The sequence below is a fragment of the Narcine bancroftii genome, chromosome 9 (genome assembly GCF_036971445.1).
Source record: "Narcine bancroftii isolate sNarBan1 chromosome 9, sNarBan1.hap1, whole genome shotgun sequence".
NCBI classification, from domain to species: domain Eukaryota; kingdom Metazoa; phylum Chordata; class Chondrichthyes; order Torpediniformes; family Narcinidae; genus Narcine; species Narcine bancroftii.
Genome location: NC_091477.1, coordinates 88,667,562 through 88,689,568, shown reverse-complemented (window position 1 = coordinate 88,689,568; position 22,007 = coordinate 88,667,562). Strand labels below are relative to the sequence as shown.

General features: G+C 41.3%; 1 protein-coding gene across 3 annotated transcripts in view; it reads right to left on the bottom strand.

Annotated features, from left to right (window-relative positions):
- mfsd1 (major facilitator superfamily domain containing 1) overlaps positions 1-22,007 on the bottom strand; it is an 86,076-nt gene that overhangs the window by 58,641 nt on the left and 5,428 nt on the right. For all 3 annotated transcript variants that reach the window (XM_069896760.1, XM_069896759.1, XM_069896761.1), the window contains exons 2-6: positions 17,001-17,053; positions 8,604-8,716; positions 8,450-8,492; positions 8,146-8,213; positions 665-773 (exon numbers count right to left, since the gene is read on the bottom strand). In XM_069896760.1, coding sequence (XP_069752861.1) covers positions 665-773; positions 8,146-8,213; positions 8,450-8,492; positions 8,604-8,716; positions 17,001-17,053 — 386 coding nt within the window. The remainder of the gene's footprint in view (positions 1-664; positions 774-8,145; positions 8,214-8,449; positions 8,493-8,603; positions 8,717-17,000; positions 17,054-22,007) is intronic.

The following is a 22,007-nucleotide window of genomic DNA, read 5'->3' as shown; positions in this document are numbered from 1 at the left end:
GATTTACTAGGATAATTCCTGGAAAGCAAGAGCTCATGTATGAGGAATGTTTGACAGCTCTTGGGGGTTGTATTCATTGGAGTATAGGAGAATGAGGGGGGATCTCAGAGACATTTCGAATGTTGAAATATTTTGACAGAGTGAATGTGGATGTTTCCCTAGATGGGTGAATCGAAGGTAAGGGGTCATAGTCTTAAAATTAGAAATTATCCAATTAAAACAGAAGGTTTTAGTTAGAGGGTCGTGGATCTGTAGAACTCATTTCCGCACAAAGCAGCGGAGGCCAGATCACTGGGAGTATTTAAACAGGAAATGGATAAGTATCTCATTAGTAAGGGAATCAATGGATATGGGGAAAAGGCTGGAAATTAGAACTAGGTGTGAGCATAGTTCAGCTTAGTGTAGAGTCACAGAACAGACTTGATGGGCCTAGTGGCCTGCTTCTGTTCCTTTATCTTATGATCTTGTGAAACTGCTTCACACCTCTGCAGATAAACAGACAATTGAAGACCAGATCAAAAATGTATTTATGAGGATTTTCTTCATTGCAGATACATGTTAAATTCTAAGCTTATTTCCAAATATTTTAACAAAAGTGAATCCAATTCAGGCGTTTTTGGGGATTTTTGTTTTATATCTCAGGATCTAAAATGTTCTATCGTACCAGTCTAGCCATGCTCAGTTGTAACCCAAACACAAGGTTTAGTTCTTTGCCTTTAAACCAACTGACGGCATATGTATTTTGTGCAACTGCCAGCGACTCCCCACCAATCCTGTTGAAGGAAAAAGAAATGTGATTAAGCTGTACTTGCCACTTTATTCATTACTAATGTCAGCTGCAATAAGGTAAAATGAATACCTGTCATGACAAACTGGTAAAGGTTATTTGTTCAAAACACATAATAGAAGTTATGAAAAACAGAAATTTTTTAAAAATATGCTAATTATTATGTTGAGTTCTAAACATTTGAACAGCTGTTCAAGTTACTTGACCATCACTCCATCCAAAGAGGGCCAGAACCACTCTCAAAGCCATGATCAATCCAAGTTGTGACTTAAGGAAGCCTTGTCTTTACCAAATCAAAAGTGCAACACAAAAATAAAATGCAACTGAAACTTAAAAGTAAGAGAAGTTACACAAATCAACTGCCTCCAAACAGGAAAAGTTTGAAATGTACTGATTCCGATATCAGATTGACAACTCGGTGCAGGGTCACCAGCAAGCTGAGGTGAATGCAAGATCAAGATAGTAATGGGATTTTTTTTTTTTTTTTTTTTTTTAAAAAGATCTATTTAAGAGTTGAGGGCAAGGAATTTTATTACTTCTCAATATTTAATTTTAAAAAATTGCAGCTCTTCAGGTCAAATAACTGGACAAGCAAGGTGGCAAAAGAGTGACTGCAAGGCTGTTGAAAGAAATACCAGTGGGAAACCCAAGATATTATCAGCATATTTATAAAACCTGATATGCCAGGTGCTATTTCCATTGGTAGATGTTGTTCAAAAATAGGATACAACACAGGATGGGAGTGGAGGTGGGGTACAGTTTCCAGTAATTCTCAGGAAATTAAAACCATTCTGAAAGATTTACAAATTATTTTTGATCGGAGAATACAAAAACTTATGAAGCTAAAGCAAGTAATGTTTCACTTTAACCAGCCTCAGAATTCATGAAAATCATGGCTGATCTTCAACTTCAATCCCAGTTTTCGGTATCCCCATAATCTGGGGTTCTCTTCATATCCATAAATCAGACAAGATCAGATCCATTTGGTAAGACAATGGAGGAAAGGTAATGAAGGTGGAGGAAATAGTCAATCATATCTGAAAACTGCAAGAATGATTGAAGGTTGAAGTAATGCACAATGCTCACAGTCACAGAAGAAATAATTTACAACATTCATGCAATTTGGAAAGTTAAAAATCGAGTTGCGGAAACAGATACAAATGCGGGGGGCGGGGGGCAATGAAAGGTTCTAGGATGAAAGGGAAATGATCAGAATTGTTCATTTTATTTGCAAGGAGTGTGGTCAAGAAAGAAGAAGAGCAATAGGTGAGAGACTAAGGAGTGGGACTATGTTCCAGTTTCAGACAGCACAACATTCTAAAAAGGTGGTTGGTGGGAATTTAGGGAGAAGAGAATAGGTGATTGGAATCAACAAAGTGAACTTGGGTGACAATCTTTTTTCACTCCTTCATGAAATGCAAACATTGCAGACAATACCGACCTTATTGTGCATTTTTATTTGCCCCTGAACCAAGGAGGCAGTTCTGAGACAACTTCATTTGAAAATTAGATGTTTTGCAACATTCCAGTTTAATTCATCATTGTCATCGATGAGATACCATATATTTTGTCATTTAAGATGACCTTTCAACCATCCAAAAAGCACTCAAAAAACAAGGGTTGTCTTATACACCAGATACAAAAACGAGACCTTAATCTCTACTCAAAAAAACTACTCAACATATATTCAGCATATAAGACGGCCCAGGAACCATCTCCCCACTGCCACGCCCTGACACTTCTGCCATAACCCATCAAGACATTTCACAATTGTGGAGCTCGAAGTCCCTACTCCTGCCCAGGAACCGGTGTCCCCCCCCCAAGACAACATGCAGCTGTGGTTCCTGCACCAAACACACTTCGGCAGCGGAGCAACTTCTTCACTGCAAATGGCACCGCACCCTATGTTGAGATTGGAGTCGCCAACTCCAGCTGCAGCCAATGCTGAAGACTTGGACCCAGCACCGTTTGTCATCTTCCCGGCCAGAAGTAAAGGTGTTTATTTTAATTATTGTTATTGTAGTTACTTGCTTGCTTAATTTATAGATTTGTTACTTGACGATTGTGATGTTGTAACACAGTTTGGGTTGTTGCTGGGAGGCCTGGACACTCGTCTCTGGCACGTCCCTTGCAGAAAATTGGCGGGTCATCTTATACGCCCTATATATGATAAAAGCATGAAATACAGGCTGAAAATGGGGGCTTGTCTTATATGCTGAAATATATGGTATTCCAAATTTGTAAACAATCTTAAGTAAATTTCTCAGTTGCTGAAATGGGCTTCAAATTCATGTTGCAATGACCATTGTGCAAAACTCTAGCTGTTAGGCCAGAACATTAATTTCGGAGATAAACTAGAGAAAGGTATTGGCTCATGGCCAAGGAATTGATGCATCAAAGATAACTGGACAAATTATTTTAATCTAAGCGCCATAACAACATATCAATATGGAGACTGAAAATAGAATGAAACATCTCGAGGTACACATGTATAATTTAATTTTTCATTAAACTTTTAAAATTTAGAGGTAGACCACAGACCTTCCTATTCCACGATCATGCACCACCCAAATACACCCAGGTGACCTACTAACCCCATTTGTCTTTGCAATATGGGAGGAAGCCAGAGCAGTTGGAGGAAAAGAACACAACAAAGTGAGAATGCACAAACTCCTTACAGACTGTGCTGGATTAGAACACCATCATTGCGTTTGCGAAACACTATGCCAATCGTGCTGCCCAAAGGTGAACAAAATTTCAAAGGAGCAGATGATAAAAAGCCAGGTCAGATGGATGGATAGAAATGAATAAGGATAAGGCCATAAGACACAACATGCACATTTATCTTCAAGCTATCTTGCACAAGGACTCACAGGTCATTTTGCATCTGGGTATTTTCAATTTTCTCCCCATTTAGAAAATAATCTGCCTGTTTATTTTTTCAATCCAAGTGCATTATGGTACGCTTTCCAATATTGTATTTCATTTGCCACTTTTCTGCCTATGCTTCTAATCTTGTCTGTCCTTCAGCAGGCTCCCTGTTTCCTCAACACTACCTTTGCATCATCTGCAAACTTGGCCACAAAGTCATTAATTCCATAATCTGAATCATTTAATATACAAGGTAAAACGAAGCAACCCCAACATTGACCCCATGGAACACCATTAGCAATTGGCAGCCAACCAGAATATGATCCTTGTGTTCCGACTTTCTGCCGGTCAGGCAATGCTCTACCCAATCTGGTATGTTTCCTGTTATACCATGGGCTTTTATCGTGTTAAGCAGTCTCATGTGTCAAATGCATTCTAAAAATCCAATGCACAACATTCACTGCATCTCCTTCATCTAGTCTGCTTGTCATTTTAAGAAATTCCATTGTTTGTCAAGCAAGTTTTCCTGATGGAAATCATGCTGGCTTTATCTTGTTATGTGGCTCCAAGTACTCTGTAACCTCATCCTTGGCAATCAACTCCAACATCTTCCCAACCACTGACGTCAGGTTAACCAGTCTATAACTTCATTTCTGCTGCCTCCCTCCCTTCTTGATATTTGCAATTTTCCAGCTCTCAGGGACCACACCAGAATTTAATGATTCCTGAAAGATCATTACCAATGCCTCCAAACTCTCTATCGCTACTTCATTCAAACCCAGTGATGTCTGTACTCACTTCCCTTCCCTGAAACACACTGCTAATGTTTACCACAGCGAAGACTAATGCAAAATACTAATTTTGTTCCTTTGTCGTCTTCTTATTTCCTTTATTTCTCTAGTGTAATTTTCAAGTCGTCCCCTATCTACTCTCACCTCTTTTTTACTCTTTATATACTTGACCCTTTTTGTATCCTCATTAATATTATTTGCTAGCCTTCTTTCATACTTCATCTTTTCCTTCCTTATGAATTGTTTAGTTACCTTCTGCAAGTTTTTAAAAGCTTCCCAATCTATTTTCCCACTAATTTTTGCTTCCTTGTATACCCTCTCTTTTTCTTTTATGTTGGCTTTTGCTTCCCTTATCAGCTCAGTTGTGACATTTTCCATTCAAAAATTTCCTCTTTTTTGTTATGTATTTATCCTGCATCTTCCTCAATTCTTGCAGAAACTCCACCCACTGCTGCTCTGTTGTCTGCCCTACTAATTCCAACCTCCTTTGGACAGTTTCTCTCATGCCACTGTAATTCCCTTTACTCCACTGAAATACTGACATAACAGACTTTAGTTTCTCCTTGTTAAATTTCAAATTGAACTCAATCATATTGTGATCACTGCCCCCAAATGGTTCCTTTACTCTAAGCTATCTTATCACCTCTGGCGCACCACACAACACCCAATCCATCACAGCCAATCCCCTGTTGGCTCATCAAAAAGTTGTTCTCTGAAGCCATTTCATTGACATTCTACAAATTCTCTCTCTTAAGATTAGTCTCAACCTGGTTTTCCAAATGTACTTTCATTTTTAAATTCCCTGTGTCTATTATAACATTGCCCTTCAGACACTCCTTTTCTATTTGTTGTTGCAATTTGTTGTCCACATTCCAGTTGCTGTTTGGAGGTCCGTATGCAGGTATACCTCAACTTATGATGGGGTTGGGTTATGGGGCTTACATTGCAAGCCAAAAATTTGTACAGATCAAAAATAAAAATACTCTGTTTTGAATAAAGGTTTTCAGTGTCCTCTCCCCAACCACTGGCGCACCTGAGTTCCCGCTGCCCAGTCCACCCACTCATCCAAGCTCCTGACGCTCCGCCACCCGCGCATCTGGGGAGAGAACCTGTGGTCGGGAGCTCGGATGCACGGGTGGCAGGGGAGAGGATGCTGAAAACCTTTACAGTACAGTATTCAAAACAGCATATGAACGCAATCGCCAGCATCATGAGAGTCGCATCACTACGCTACATATCAGAAGTGTGGGGGAACATCTGAACTTGAAATTTGAAAGTTCAGATTCTGATCAACATAACTGAAATATCTTAAATTGGGATTGATCTATACAACTGCCAACTTTGTCTTTTTACTCCTGCAATTTCTTAACTCAACACACAATGATTCTGTATCTAATTCTATGTCATCTCTTTCTAAGGATTTAATGTTATTCCTTACCAACAGAGCTTCGCTACTCCCTTTGCTTATCTGCCTATCCTCTCCATACATTGTGTATCCTTGGACATTAAGATCCCAATGACATCCATCCTTTAGGCACGACTCTAAGATGGCCACAACATCACACCTGTCAAAATGTAGCTGTACCACAAGATCATCACTTTATTTCTTATGCTGTGTGCATTTAAATACAAAACCTTCAGCCCTTTATTTATTACATTTGACTGTGCCCCTACTGCATTTCAACTCATCCCCATGCCTGCAATTTTGCCCTATCTGTCTGTTCTTCCACATAAACGTCCTACCAACTGCCCCTACTTGTGTACCAACTGCATCTTCCTCTTCAGTTCCAACCCCCCCACCCCACGAATCAAGTTTAAAATGCATCATCAGCACCCCCCCCCCCCAATAAACAACATTAGTCATCCTCCCTGCCAGGATATTGGATCACGACGAGTTCAGGTCCAATATGTCCTACTTATACAGATCATCCCACCCCCAAAAAAGTTTCCATAAATCTAAGAACTAGAAACCATTCCCCTTGCACCATCTCTTCAGCCACTCATATGTCTGCACTATCTTCCTATACTGATCTTCTCTAGCTCTTGGCACTGGGAGTAATCTACAGAACTTCTAACACACCTGTCAAAGTCGTTAGTATGTACCACGACCTGTGGCTCCTCACCCTCTTTATTCATATTCTGGACACAAGAACCCAAGAGGCAACACACTATCCTAAAGCCATGGCATCTCCTATCTGTTCCCCTGACTATCTAGTCCCCCATAACTATCACGCTGTCTGACTTCGCCCTTCTCTTCTGAGGCTCAGAGCCGACCACTGTGCTGTTGGTCTGGCTGCTGCCTTGCCCAGATAGGTCATCCTTCCTCAGCAGTGTTGACTGCTGAAGGGAATGACACAGGGGTACCCTACACTGCCTTTTTTGTTCACTTTCCCTCTCCTGTCACTCAACGACCTTCCTCCTGCCTCCTAGTGGTAATTGCTTCCCCGTAAATCCGATCATCCCTCAGCCTCTTGAATGATCTGGAGTTCAACTCCAACTCCACTTGCCTAACACTGTTTCTAATAAGCTGCAGTTGTGCACTTCTCACAAATGAAGTCACCAGGGATACTGCTGCCTTGCTTGACTATCTACATTCTGCAAGAAGAATGCCTTGGCTGCCATTCCCACTGTCTCTTAAAACTGGAAAGAACTATAAAAACCTGTTCTTGTCTTGCCTCAACTCCTACACCTCCACCTCATCCTCTTCTCACCCAAGCCTCAAATATCTTCTCCTATACTGGGTCACTCACACACACTGGCTGTTCAGCTTGAGCTTCCCTTCCTTTTAGTGGCAGTAACTAATTAGCCACTGAAGAAATATAAACAAGCATCTACCTTAAATGGTTCCTTTTCTCTTAGCTTTCTAATCACCGCTAGTGCATTACACACCCAAAGGGATCAGGGAATGAATTCCAGAGCTCAAACCACGACTCCCAAAGCCAGAGCTTTTAGATTTGGATCAATACCGTTGATCAGGTAACAGAAGACAGTGCAGATATTTGGAGGTGCTCAGATGGAGCAAGGAAGGAAGGATCAGTTGAAAGAGAAAGGTCAAGAAAGATGAGAGGAAAAAAATTTAAATGAAAAGAAACCTCAATCAAGAATTAGTGCATGTATGATGGTTGGACAGGAATTGGTGTAAAATGGGATTCAAGTAACAAAGTTCAGGATGCTTTTAGGACTAGGAGGAGAAGAAAATGAGTTGAGTTGGACATGAAATCTTCGAAGCAGCAAGAACAATTAATTTCAGTAACAGCACGCATACGACAGGGTTGAAAATAAGCAATGTTACAAATGGATTTTAATTGCCTTTTTTTTTAGAAACTGAGCTGAAATCTTTAAGATACAATAAAACCGTATCAATTTACATTCAACTTCATTACTGTAGTCTCCTATTAATGAAGACAGGAAACATTTTGTTTCTGCTTTCAGAAATTTGTTAATTGAAAAGCAAATGATACTGGAAAACAGAAATAACTGGAGAAGATGCTGTAAATGTTCAAATCATGTGTTTAAATTATTCACTGCTTTTAGACTCCTTGATAGGTTTTTTCTCGTTGTTGTTCTGATCAGTGCTGTCTTAACATTGTATTGATGTGGACATTAATTAATATAGAAAAAATGATCACTGTGGCCAAGAGAACAAAGAACACAAGAGTTTGTGGTGCTGGCCAGCACAGACAAACATCAACTCACCCAAACACAAATCTTCCAAGTTCCATTAGCCAAAATGCATTCAAGAAAGCTCCAGCTGCAACAATAACCTAAAAAAAAAACCAAATTGATATTTCTTTGCATTGATGAATGGATGAAGGGGATCAGTTGGCTTACTATACATAATATTCTTATAGATAAGCTACAGTCTACACATAGTCTGATTCAGAATCATGTATTGAAAGTATGTTCTGAGACAGAAAAGTACACAGAAGTATGCATTATCCACAGTCCCACAAAAGACTTTATATGGGAACATTGTTGGATTAAAAATATTTCTACTTACCTGTCCAACACAGACAAACAAGCTGAAGATTATTGTTCCCAAACTGCAAGACAAATTACATACATTACACATTTGCAACTTTCAGATCATACAACTTCAATAATAACCTTGAAATTTAAAATACAAAAAATGCAAATATTGCCAATACCCTTACCGGATTCCAAATATTCTGTCCAGTAAAAATCCTCCGAGAAAGCAAAGGATAACATTGGGCCAAGAATACCAGGCATATAGCTGCATGAATTTAACAGTATTAACTTGCATATCCTGTAAAGGAAAATAAAATATTTTCAAACAATGTTGGATTTTCAAACCCTGCCAAGAACTCTGAAATCTCATGTCTGTAGAACACAATTCAAGGATATTAAAATATAATACAGTATCCTTCCAATTATCCGAAAACCATTCAACCTAATTTCTCGAATATCCAAAAAGGTGTTTGGCTGAGACATAATGTCACAAGTTGAAAAACGTTGAAGCCTTTTTTTTTTAAACCCACTGTGCTCAAGTGGGCGACAGGGAATCAGTTTTACAAAGGAGACATTGGTCCACGTTACATGCTGAAGGATAGTACTGATTATAAATTATCAATTGATACTTCATCTTTGTGATAAATTGCATTGTACCATTCTCAGAATTTGAACTGAATACCATGCTCTTTCCCCACTCGCTTTGTCAAATACCCTTTCGGTGGGGGTTACTGAAATTATGAAGGAGGACAATCCCTGGGACTGTACATGCAATCTCCTACCACTTACAGGTCAGGTCAGGTGAGACCTCAGGCTCCCGGGCAGGAGGGGGAGCCTTGGGCTCCTGGAAGGATTGGCAACGACAGTGTGGACGTGTGGGGATCAGCGACAGTTGATAAAAATATTCTGTTGATGCTACTGGGCTGCTTATAGAAATCTCTCAGTTATCTGAAAAATCCATATAACCAGGTTCCAAGCATTTTGGATAATGAGAAACGTACTGTAAATACAATTACATAATTATTACATTAAACAAAACATTGCAACTGTTGCAAATCTGGGATGTGGGTGGTGCTAATGTGGTAACAGGGAACCCAAGACAGGCCCGAGAGTAGAGCTGCGGAATACAGCAGTGTCGGCACTCAAGTTTCAGGAACACGATAATTATGTTATAACATTCAGCCTTTGCTATTAAGAGGAAATTGAATTTACATTACAATTTTCAATTGGATTTATAATCATATAACATGCACCATTCACCATTACTGTAAACAGAAACTCAGACCCATTGTTTACTAAGTCAAACAAAGATAAATAAGCATTCTATTTTGCAATCAACCTTTATCTTGCTAGTAACTAATCTTTGCAACTCCCATTCTGTAATCAAAACAGTAAAACTAAGTTAATCAAGTTTCTGTAATTGTGTCCATTGAGAGCATTAAACCTGTACCAAAATCAAATCAGGTTTAAGAGATCGTGGTGTAGTAGAATTCCCATGATTCAGCACCTGCAGGAATTGTGGAATAGGATATGTAAATTTTCTGGCTGACTGAGAGTCACTCTTCCAATGACTAACATTAAAAATTCACTACTTTTAAAGACAAAAGACAGTGCAAAATATTAAGTAATTTGAAAAAGATCAGTATTGTTATCTTTAATTAGAGAAACTCACTTTAATCAGGTAATTCCCATAATTTACAAAATTTAAATTTGAACCCTGATCGCCGATGCTTTAACAGCGGTGCGCTGACCACCATGATAACAGTGCTACCATTATAATTAACCCTTCCCCCAAGGTTACAGATAAAGACTTACTAATATATCTAATACACATAGGTTATGACTCTTACTAGATATGGATAGAAGACACTTTGGAAGAATCGTCCCAATGGCAAGGGGTTCAGAAAACATTTACTTTTACATGAGCACTTTCCTCACTGACAATCTTACCCACCTCCACACGTGTCCCGCTCAGGCCCTCAATGCACCATCCCTCTTGCTAACAACATGAGGGACCTGGTCAGGATGTGTCCAACAAAGTCTCAGCACTCCCCTGCAGGGTTCTCCCACCCAATCTTACTTATTTTTAACTTATTTAAACCAGTTGTTTCGAGTTTCCAGTTGATTGAATTCCAGATGGGGATGCTACTGTACTTCTATTTTGCTTCTACAGCACTGGTTCTCTTGACAGTTAATTCTTCTCAATTTCATAATTCAAATTATGTGATAAATTCCAAATTTTGACTAAATTTCCTGAGTGGTTCAAATTGCAAATAATATTACTCTTCTGATCAGGTGAAACTTGAACCTGTGCAACAACTAATTCAAAGTTAACAATACAATTCATGCCAGTTCAGTGGTCAAGTGATTTCAACCATTTTATTCCTTGGAAAATGGGCAAGTATTAAATATTAGGCTCAGAGCTTGATAAAAGTGATTTTAAAAATTAATTTTAAGACACCATTCATCTGAAGTTTAGTTTTAGTCTTATTCAAATATTAACTGCAACTTTAAAAAAAAAAGCAATTGTCAATAACCCCTGTACCTCAATAACTCCACAAATCACCACCTAAAGCACACCTACTGGATACATCATATCATGGTATAGGAGTTGCTCTGCTTAAGATCAGAAGCTATAGACAGTAGTGAATGTAGCTCTGAATATTAGCCAAACTCGCTTCCCTCCATCATACATCAGCTACCTCGGAAAGGCAGAAAACATCAGTTCTTTCAATAAGATTACACACCTGGGCCACATTCTCCCTTCTCCCACTGGCAAGAAGGCAAGTGTGAAAGCACTCACTAAAATACCAGTTTCTTCCCTGCAGCCACCAGGCTTTGAATGAACCCCATGAAGCTAGTTATTTACATGGATAAATTACCTTAGAATCAATTTTTATAAATAACATATCACTCATTAATTATCTTGTTATATTTGCTATCCCTTTGACCCAAGAATTCAGAAGCCTCATGGCTTGGGGGAAAAAGCTGTCTCGTAATCTTGTCGTGAGGCCCCGAACACTTCGGTACCTCTTCCTGGATGGAAGGAGGGAGAACAGTTTGCAGGAAGAGTGTGTGGAGCTTTCATGATGTTTATGGCTTTCCACAAACAACGGCAATTATAAATGTCCATCATGGCAGGAAGAGAGATCCCAATAATCCCCTCAGCAGTTCTTACTATCCGCTGCAGAGACTTACGTTCTGAGATGGTACAGTTCCCAAACCAGGCAGTGATGCAGTTAGAGGATGCTCTCAATGCATCCCCTGTAGAATATAGTGAGGGTGGAAGTTGAACTTTCCTCAACCTCCACAGGAAGTAAAGGCATTGATGGGCTTTCTTGGCAATGGATCTGGTGTTAGGGGACCAGGAGAGATTCTCTGCCATGTGCACACCAAGGAATCTGGTGTTCTTGACCACCTCGATGGTGGAGCTATCGATGGTCAGCAGAGAGAGGTCCCCCCTGGGCTCTCCTGAAGTCAATCACCATCTCCTTGGTCTTGTTGACATTCAGGTATAGGTTGTTGTGTCTGCACCAGTCCGTTAGTGTTTGCACCTCCTTTCTTGCTGATGAGCCCTACCATGATCATGTTGTCAGCGAACTTGATGATGTGATTAGAACTGTATCTCGCTGCACAGTTGTGGCTGAGCAGGGTCACCAGCCCTGGGGGCTGAGCAGGGTCACCAGCCCTGGGGGCTGAGCAGGGTCACCAGCCCTGGGGGCTGAGCAGGGTCACCAGCCCTGGGGGCTGAGCAGGGTCACCAGCCCTGGGGGCTGAGCAGGGTCACCAGCCCTGGGGGCTGAGCAGGGTCACCAGCCCTGGGGGCTGAGCAGGGTCACCAGCCCTGGGGGCTGAGCAGGGTCACCAGCCCTGGGGGCTGAGCAGGGTCACCAGCCCTGGGGGCTGAGCAGGGTCACCAGCCCTGGGGGCTGAGCAGGGTCACCAGCCCTGGGGGCTGAGCAGGGTCACCAGCCCTGGGGGCTGAGCAGGGTCACCAGCCCTGGGGGCTGAGCAGGGTCACCAGCCCTGGGGGCTGAGCAGGGTCACCAGCCCTGGGGGCTGAGCAGGGTCACCAGCCCTGGGGGCTGAGCAGGGTCACCAGCCCTGGGGGCTGAGCAGGGTCACCAGCCCTGGGGGCTGAGCAGGGTCACCAGCCCTGGGGGCTGAGCAGGGTCACCAGCCCTGGGGGCTGAGCAGGGTCACCAGCCCTGGGGGCTGAGCAGGGTCACCAGCCCTGGGGGCTGAGCAGGGTCACCAGCCCTGGGGGCTGAGCAGGGTCACCAGCCCTGGGGGCTGAGCAGGGTCACCAGCCCTGGGGGCTGAGCAGGGTCACCAGCCCTGGGGGCTGAGCAGGGTCACCAGCCCTGGGGGCTGAGCAGGGTCACCAGCCCTGGGGGCTGAGCAGGGTCACCAGCCCTGGGGGCTGAGCAGGGTCACCAGCCCTGGGGGCTGAGCAGGGTCACCAGCCCTGGGGGCTGAGCAGGGTCACCAGCCCTGGGGGCTGAGCAGGGTCACCAGCCCTGGGGGCTGAGCAGGGTCACCAGCCCTGGGGGCTGAGCAGGGTCACCAGCCCTGGGGGCTGAGCAGGGTCACCAGCCCTGGGGGCTGAGCAGGGTCACCAGCCCTGGGGGCTGAGCAGGGTCACCAGCCCTGGGGGCTGAGCAGGGTCACCAGCCCTGGGGGCTGAGCAGGGTCACCAGCCCTGGGGGCTGAGCAGGGTCACCAGCCCTGGGGGCTCACCATGCTCTTCATGATGGTGTTAGACATGCTGTTTCCGATCCAGATCGACAGGTCTTCCAGTCAGGATGTCAAGGATCCAGTTACTGAGAAAGGTGTTTAGGTCCAGCAGGTTCAACTTCTAAATCTGGAGCTGCAGAATGATTGTGTTGAATGCTGATTTGAAGTCTATTGACAGCATTCAAACGCACGAGTCTTTTTTATCTAGGTGGGTGATAGCTAGGTGAAACATGGTGGCAATGGTGTTGTCTGTAAATTGGTTGGGATGGTACGCCAACTGCAGGGGATCTAGTGAGGGGGAGCAGCTGAGCCTTGATGTGCTCCATGACTAGCCTCTTGAAGCACTCCATGATGATGGACGCGAGTGCGACAGGACGGTATTCGTTGAGTCAGTACACTGAGGGGTTCTTTGGCACAGGGATGATAGTGGCCACCATGAAGCACGTTGGCACAACGGTGCTACTCAGGGAGACACTGGAGAGGTCTGTGAGGATGTCAGCTAGTTCTTCTCACTACACTGGGTATATTGTGATAAACAAACTGAAACTTGGAACCTGTGCAACATCGAATTCAAAGTTAACAATACAATTCATGCCAGTTCAATGGTCAAGTGATTTCAACCCTTTTATTCCTTGGAAAATACACCTTTTGACCTGCTAGTTTCTCCAGCATTGCTTTTTTACTTCAATCAAGGTGTCTTCATACTTTCGTGTGTTTACTCCCGAATGTGCAAAATACAGACAATTCTGCATATTTAACACGTCAAGCATGAGGTACAGGAGATGTGGCTTCAACCCATTCTTCAAGTAGTCAATCACATTACAAAAACAAGAAAATAAACCGATGCAGAAAATAGACCATTACTATCACGAAGAAGTTGTACTTTCTCTTACATAATCCATTGCTCCAATTGTATAGTCAACCTCTTCAATGTATTTCATAATTTTTCACTGCTGAGATGTTGGCTTCCTTGCAGCAATCGCATTTAATCTTCATTTTTAATTTTAATTTAGTGATAAAGCGCCATTACAGGGCCTGCCTGCCCGCAAGTGCATACCTTCCATTACACCCACATGACCAATCAAACTAATAACCCCATCTATCTTTGGAACATAGGAGGAAATCAGAGTACCGAGGAGAGAACATCCAAACTCATTACAGGCAGCACTGGATTCAAATCTGAGTATCTAGTGCTGTAATGGTGTTGTTTTATGTTAAATGATCTTCCTTTTCACTGTAATCCTATACTCTGTAAATTTAGCTCCTCACACAGCTGTATGAATGTTATAGATAACATGCTAGTCTGTTTTCAATGTACTAGGTATTTTGTGACAAATAAATTTAAACAAAATAAAAGAGCTATTGTTTATAATTGGCATGGACTGTGGTCCAAATGCATTGCAATGCTGTAAGGAATACATTTTAAAAATGTACAAGTTTATAGGGCAACTAAAATTGACAAATGGTTCACCACCTTCATTGAAAAATTAAGATTATTGCTTACTTTCATTTCATTGTATATTTTAGCTTAATAGCAAAATAAATGTATTTAATTTCACATTTTACATGACTTATTTAAAAAAATTATTTGTGTGTTGGCTATATCATGATCCAACCCAATATAAACTTCTGAAAAAAAATCAAAAGGAAATTCACTCTTTCAAAGGTCCAAGAGCCAAAGGTCAATTACATCCAATTGTCCTCAAGAACCAAAACAATGGAAGAACTCTCCTGGCAGTGTTAATACTGATTGTTCAATTCATAGAATATATTAATGATGTCACTCTTTGTTCAATGCCTTATATGCAGAAAACACACAATAACAAGATTTGTCAGTATTTCAGAGGACATTGACATTTAGTTGAATATATTGTTACACTGAGATCAACGAAAATCTCTATCCAAAAGTATCTCTATTTAAATACTTTAAATTCTGCCCTTCTAAACTGCGACCATATCCACGAACTTGGGTAAATTTCTCATTGCCAAAACACAAACACGAACAACCAAATCCTACATCAAACTTCAAGCTCCCACCTCAGCCATACCAGCAATCTGAATCGCTTCAAAACCATTGTGGCTCTTCAGTGAAAAAAAAAACCATAATTGAGCAAAAAGTTTCTGTCCAAAGTCCTTCAACAACACAACCAGTTTTGCCATAAACAACATAATTAAGTTTTAAAAGCAGCATTAAAAATATGAGTTGATTTGAATGTTTGTTTCGCCATTTAAGAAACTGAAAATGACAAAAGTGGTCAGAAATATATTCCCAGACAAAGAAATCAATTTCAGAGGGAGAGCAGATTCAATTAGCCACAACAGGGGGAGGCACGGTTTGCACAACCCTGTAACACTGCTAGCAACTGGGGTTCAAATCTAGCACTTCCTGTAAGGAGTTTAGGTTCTCCCCATGTCTGCATGGGTTTCCTCTGGGTGCTCTGGTTTCATCCCACCCTTCAAAAATGAACAGGGGTTGTAGGTCAACTGGGTATAATTAGGCAGTAGAGACACATGGACCTGAAGAGCCTGTTACTGTGCTAAATGCCTACATTTAAATTTAAAATGTGAAAATATAGAACAGTTTATTAATTATGCTTGTGCCTGGCCAGAGCTCCTTGGCAAACTGTAAATGAAATCGACATTTTAAAAGCAGATTAATATCCTTGTCTTAACATTTAAAATAAAAAAATTGTCTGAAAAGCTGTAAATGCAATAATGAAATCATATTTAGATGAATAATTTAATCTGTGGGCAAAAATATATTTATCCTACTTTAAATAATTAAACAAAATATATTTTTAGCTGAAATTGACCCAAATATTTCCCAAGAGAACTTTGAAGGAAGATCACTATTTCACGATTTACAAAATTAGGGGATATGAACTTAGTATGCAACAACAGCATTAAGATAAAAGTCAAGCCAAAATTTCACTTAACAGCAGAGCAGGCACCAGGATTTGAATATCCTTTTATTTCATTTGTTCCGATGGTCACCTTTTAGGCATAAATTCGGTATATTTTTCCACAGGAGAGTAAATGAAAACTTCCCTAAAGTTGAATACAGATGATGTAACCACTTACACGTTTGGATAGGATCTGCTGAGTTGCTTTCAAAGGCTGAAGTGAGAGGGTAGTCATGGATACAATAACTTCTTTGAAATTTCAACTTGCTGCAAATTTAGTCACATCCCTGATCCTGGGTGTTCTTGAACCCATCTCTGGCCATGCACATGGCCAAAATTGAAGTTAATACAATTGTTTGATACTGGCTGAACACCTTAATGGATCAAAATTTTACACAATTCAACAATAGATACAGTATTATTGAAATCTTTCAATAATTGCTTTTTTTCAATATTTTCATTGTTTTTTGAGAAAATAATAATATCAAATACATAGATACATATGATATAAAGTTCAGGAAAAAGTAAATTCAAATTACAGATAGTAAACAATGGTAAACAAGACATGTTGTAAAGAAAAAAAAACTAATGTAATTTCTAATCAAAGCCAGGTATCAATTACTAATTTCAATACTAATAATTTTTTAAAAAATTAAAATTATTTTAAAAATAATTTTAAAAAAACCCCTAAAGATGTTTTTAAAAACTCATTTTAATAGTTAAACATCTAATTTTCTTGAGAGAGAGATGCTATCAAGTCCAATAACCATTGTGTATACATGGGAGGGACCACATCTTTCCACTACACAAAATGAGCCTTCTAGCAATCAGGGAAGCAAAAGCAATTACATACCAGTAATTACTGAAACAAGCAAATTACAATATATTGCTCGAAAATTAGTCAGTACTTCAAAATCAATTATTCAGATTTTCTACACTTACATTCAGAACTTGGGTTTGCAGAGCAGCTGGGTTATCATAACAGAAATAACTACCTGCAAGAGAAAAAAAGAGGATGATGTGCAAAAGATGAAATACATCTGCCTAACCAATTGAGGTTCACCATTACTAATATCCCAAGTTTCTAAAACAATTAGTGCATATATTTTTCCTCACATTTCCATTCTGAAAGTCTAATTCAGTTTACCCTCATTGGTTAAATAACTGAAAATCAACTTCGCTGACAGGTGTTACAACACAAATTCAAAAGATGGCTTCTTATTATTGCACATCATGGTCTGTGGACAAGGCTGTACACTAAATTGCAGAGGGGAGAGTTCAACAAATTGGAAAAGTTTAAGGGAAGAGAGTGCAAGAGAGGTTATAGAAGTCTCCAGAATAAAAGATAGGACAGAGTTTAGAAAAGGACTAACATTTAAACTCTGGCAACATAAGTGACAGAACAAGGTAGTTGACCTTATAGGGTAGTTAGAAATTGGTAGGTACGATATTGTGGGCATGGCTGGCACTTGGCTGAAGGAGGATCATGGATGTGAGCTAAGCATTCAAGGATATACATTTTATCCAAAACACAGACAGGTGGGTGTTGTGTGTGGAGGAAACATGGCTTCCCTGCCTTTCTGGAATGTGTGTATTTCGGGTGGTCACATGTTCTCCCTGTCTGAAACATATTCAGAAGCCACATTACCTGTCAATCGACAGTGGACTCCAGCCTCCCATTAGTGCACATCTTGGCTAATTTAAATCATGTCAGACCATTATTGGCTAGAAGCCCAAATCAGAACTGTATTTCACACCAATGCACAGCACATTATCTGTCTCAAGGTCTAAGACCTGGACATTGCTCCAGGCCAGGACACTTCTGTGGACATCGCTGGAACTGTCACGGCTAAGATGTGCACTACACTGAAGCTGAGCTGTAGTACTGCAGAGCTGCACCCCTGCTGGTACAGGGAACTGGATGTGTGTAAGAGTCCCTGTTTGTAGTGTGCCTACTCAAGAGTGTGAGCGTGTTGAGTGTAGGTTCACTATTGACAGAATCCAACCTAGGTCCGAGGTGAATGTCTATATTGTTGCTTAAGAGAAATGGTAATTGAATACCGTTTAACATTCTCTCCTATTTGTCACTAGTGTCTTAATTAAAGTTCTGTGTGATGTAACACTTGTGTCCAGACTCATCTCTCTGTGAACCCTCCGAACGAGATACTCTTCCCAACATGATAGTAGGCAGAGGGGAAAAGAGGTGGCTCTGTTGGTTAAAAAAAAATGAAATCAAACCCTTAGCAAGAAGGGACTTAAGATGAGAGGATGTAACATCCTTGTGGGTCAAAGTGAGAAATTGCTAAAGTAAAAAAACCTTGATGGGAGTTACATGTAGGCCTCCAAATAGTGGCCAGGATGCAGGGTGCAAATTACAATAGGAGTTCGAGAAGGCATGTAAAATTAGCACAGTTACAGTAGGCATGATGGACTTAAATATTCAGGTTAACTGGAAAAATCAGAGTGCTACCAGATCCCAAGAGAGGGAATTTGTGGAATTCCAATGAGATGGCTTTTTAAGAGTACAGTAGCTTGTGACTAGGCTCACAAGGAAAAAGGCAATTCAGGATTTAATGCTATGCAATGAACTGAATTTGATGAGGGGTCTGAAGGTAAAAGACATAATATGATCAAATTCACTCTGCAGCTTAAGAATACGCCCCTGTGGTGCTCTGAAATCAGATTTATCAGTATTATAGGTATGACCTTCAGAAAGCCATCTCCCAGGCAAAGTGGAGCTTCCCGACAAAAATGAAAACAACGAAGGATACCCGGCAGCTGTGGTAGGGTCGAAATTACGTAACCTGCTACAAATCCAAATCTGGTGGAGTCAGAGATGGCAAAGTTTCACCCTCAGATGAACTTAATGTCCTCTACGCCCGATTTGACCACAAGAACAATGAACAATGCACTCCCATGTCCCCAGACGATCCTCTCCTGTCCGTATCTGAGGATGTCATGCGTGCTGCCTTCAGAAGAGTAAATCCGAGGAAAGCATACGGTCTGGACGAAGTACCCAGCTGAATATTAAAAATCTGAGCTGACCATCTTGCTAGTGTATTCACAGATATCGTCAGTATCTCATTCTGGCATGGTGTGGTATATACCCATTTCAAAGAGGCATCAATCATACCAGTGGGTGCCCAAGAAGAGTGTGGTAACCTGCCTAATGACTGTCAACCAGTGGCACTCACATCAACAGCAATAAAGAGTTTTGAAAGATTGGTGTTGAAGCATATCAACTCCTGTCCAAGTGGAGTCATGACTCCATTCTAATTTGCCTACCACAGCAAAAGGTCTACTGTAGATGCCATCTCACTGGCATCAAGATGCATACATCAAGATGCTCTTTATCTACTAGACTTTGGTACTTACACCAACATCCCCTCAAAATTGATCAGTAAACTCCAGAACCTGGGACTCAACACCCCACTATGTAAATGGATCTTCAATTTCCTAATCATCAGATCACAATCAGTGAGAATTGGTAAGAACATTTCCTTCACAATCTCCATCAGTACCAGAGTACCACAGGGGCGCATTCTTAGCCCCCCTGTTCTACAAGCACAGTTATAGAACTGTGTGGCTCAGCATGACAACACAATCAACAAATTTGCTATGATACCATGGTAGTGGGTTGTATCCAGGAGGGAGAATGAAAACCTAGCTGAATGGTGCACCGACAACAACCTTGCCCTCAATATTACCAAGTTTTGGGGGGGGGGAAACGAGTTAGTTTCAGTGGCACTGAGCAGGGAGTAGTGACACCAGTAGAACATGGTGGCCACCGAAGACCAACTCTCGTGAGGTTGCCTTGTCACCATTTATTTTGCTCACCATTGCCATCCCGAGTCTGGCCAGAACATTTCTGCTCTGGCTTCTTCAAACTTTGCAGCAGAGTGAATAATAATAAGACTGATGATTTGGACCACCCCCTTTTTCCTCACTGCCCCCTGTGAACCTTTTTCCCTCATCACCCCCTTGGTTCTTTCCACTGCCCCTCTTTGGGAATCACTATTTTAGATGATGGAATTGATGGCTTTGTGGTCAGGTTTACAGATAATACAAAGATAGGTGGATGGGAGGGTATTATTGAGGAAGTAGAGACAGGTTGGGAGAATGGGCAAAGAAGTGGCAGATGGAACACAGCACAGGGAAGTGCATGACAGAAGAAACAAAGTAGACTATTTTCTCAATTGGGAGAGAATGCAGAAAGCATAGATTCCAAGGGACTTAAAGAGTCCTTGTGCAGGATTCCTTAAACATTAACTTTCATGTTGAGTCAATGTACCATGAGCATTTATTTTGAGAGGATTAGATTAGAAAGGCAAAGAGATAGTGCTGAGCTTTTACAAGACATTGGTCAGACTACATTTGGAGTACTGCCACAGTTTAGGAATCATAGCTCAGAAACTATGTACTGATGTTGGAGAGGATTCAGAGGAGGTTTACGAGAATTATCCCAGTGATGAGAGGGTGAACATGTGAGGAGCTTTTGGGTCTGGGCTCGAATAAAGTGGGATTTAGAAGAATGAATGGGAACCTCAGTGAAACATACCGATCATTGAAATAGCGAGGTAGAGAAAACATAAAAATGTTTCCAATAGTGGGGAAGTCTAGGACCAGAGGGAACAACCTCAGAAAAAAGGATGTTCCTTTAGAACAGAGATGAGGAGATTTCTTCATCCAGAGTGTGGTGAATCTGTGGAATTTGTGACAGCAATGGAGGCCAAGTCATTGGGTGCCATTATAGCTGAGATTGATTAGTAAGGATGTCAAAGGTTACAGGGAGAAGACAGGAGGATGGGTTGAAAGGAAAAATACATCAGCCATGATTTGAATGGCAGAACAGATTTGATAGGCTCAAAGGCCGAATTCTGCTCCTAGGGCGGCACGGTTGGCATAGTTGTTAGTGCAATGCCTTTAAAGCACCAGCCATCAGGACCTGGTTGTAAATCCCATGTTGTCAGTGAGAAGTTTGTATGTTTTTCCCATGTCTACGTGAATTTTCCTCAGGGGCTCCAGTTTCCTTCAACCGTTCAAAACGTACCGGGGGGTATGTTAATTGGGTGTAAATGGGTGGCATGGGCTCAGGGGCCAAAATGGCTTGTTACTGTGCTGTATCTAAATTTAAAATGTAATTTAAATTGAAGTCTTATAGTAACTTTACACCACTTTATAAGTGGCACAATGCCATACAGGGAGCACAGTGGCATCGTTGGTACCTTCAGTCAACTCTGACCTTTGACGACATCTATGTGAAATTTGCATGCCCTCGCTATGGCTGTCTGAGATTCCCCCTCCCCCCCCACCACCCCGATATTCAAGTTTACTTTCTCAAAGTCCAGTTGGAGATCAATTGATTACCATTAATTTCCCAAATATAGATAGATGGTTAGAGAATAAATGATATTTATATCCATTTGCAAAAGAACAGATACATGAGTGAAAAGAAATGGTGACTGCGAACAATGGTGACTTTCTGCAGGTTGCAGAGGCCTGCACTACCTGTCCGTTTCAAATCTGCATGCAATCAGCAGCTTGCAGCATTATTCTCAAAGACCAGCTGCTGAACCACATCAACAATTTTCAAATCTCCCAGGCAGTGGCTGAGTCAGAGAGGTTGCAATGCAGAGACCTTAAAATGCCAGGTCAAGGCTGGAAACGTGGCGTGAGGGCCGGGATCCAAACCAGACTGAGGCGCAGGGAACTGAGGCCTCCCCTACCATCCGTACTAGTGGTGAATGTCCAGTCATTTGAAAATCAAATTGACAGCCACAAGGCAAGGCTGCTTTATCAGAGACAGGTGAGGCTGTGACAAAGTATATAAAGGTGTTTGGTAGATAAATTGGGAAAGGTTTGTTAGAGCTGGTCACACATGAACACTTTAAAACACAGAATTTTTGCAAGTGTGCTCACACTCATGATGGACTGTTTGAAAAGGCAAAT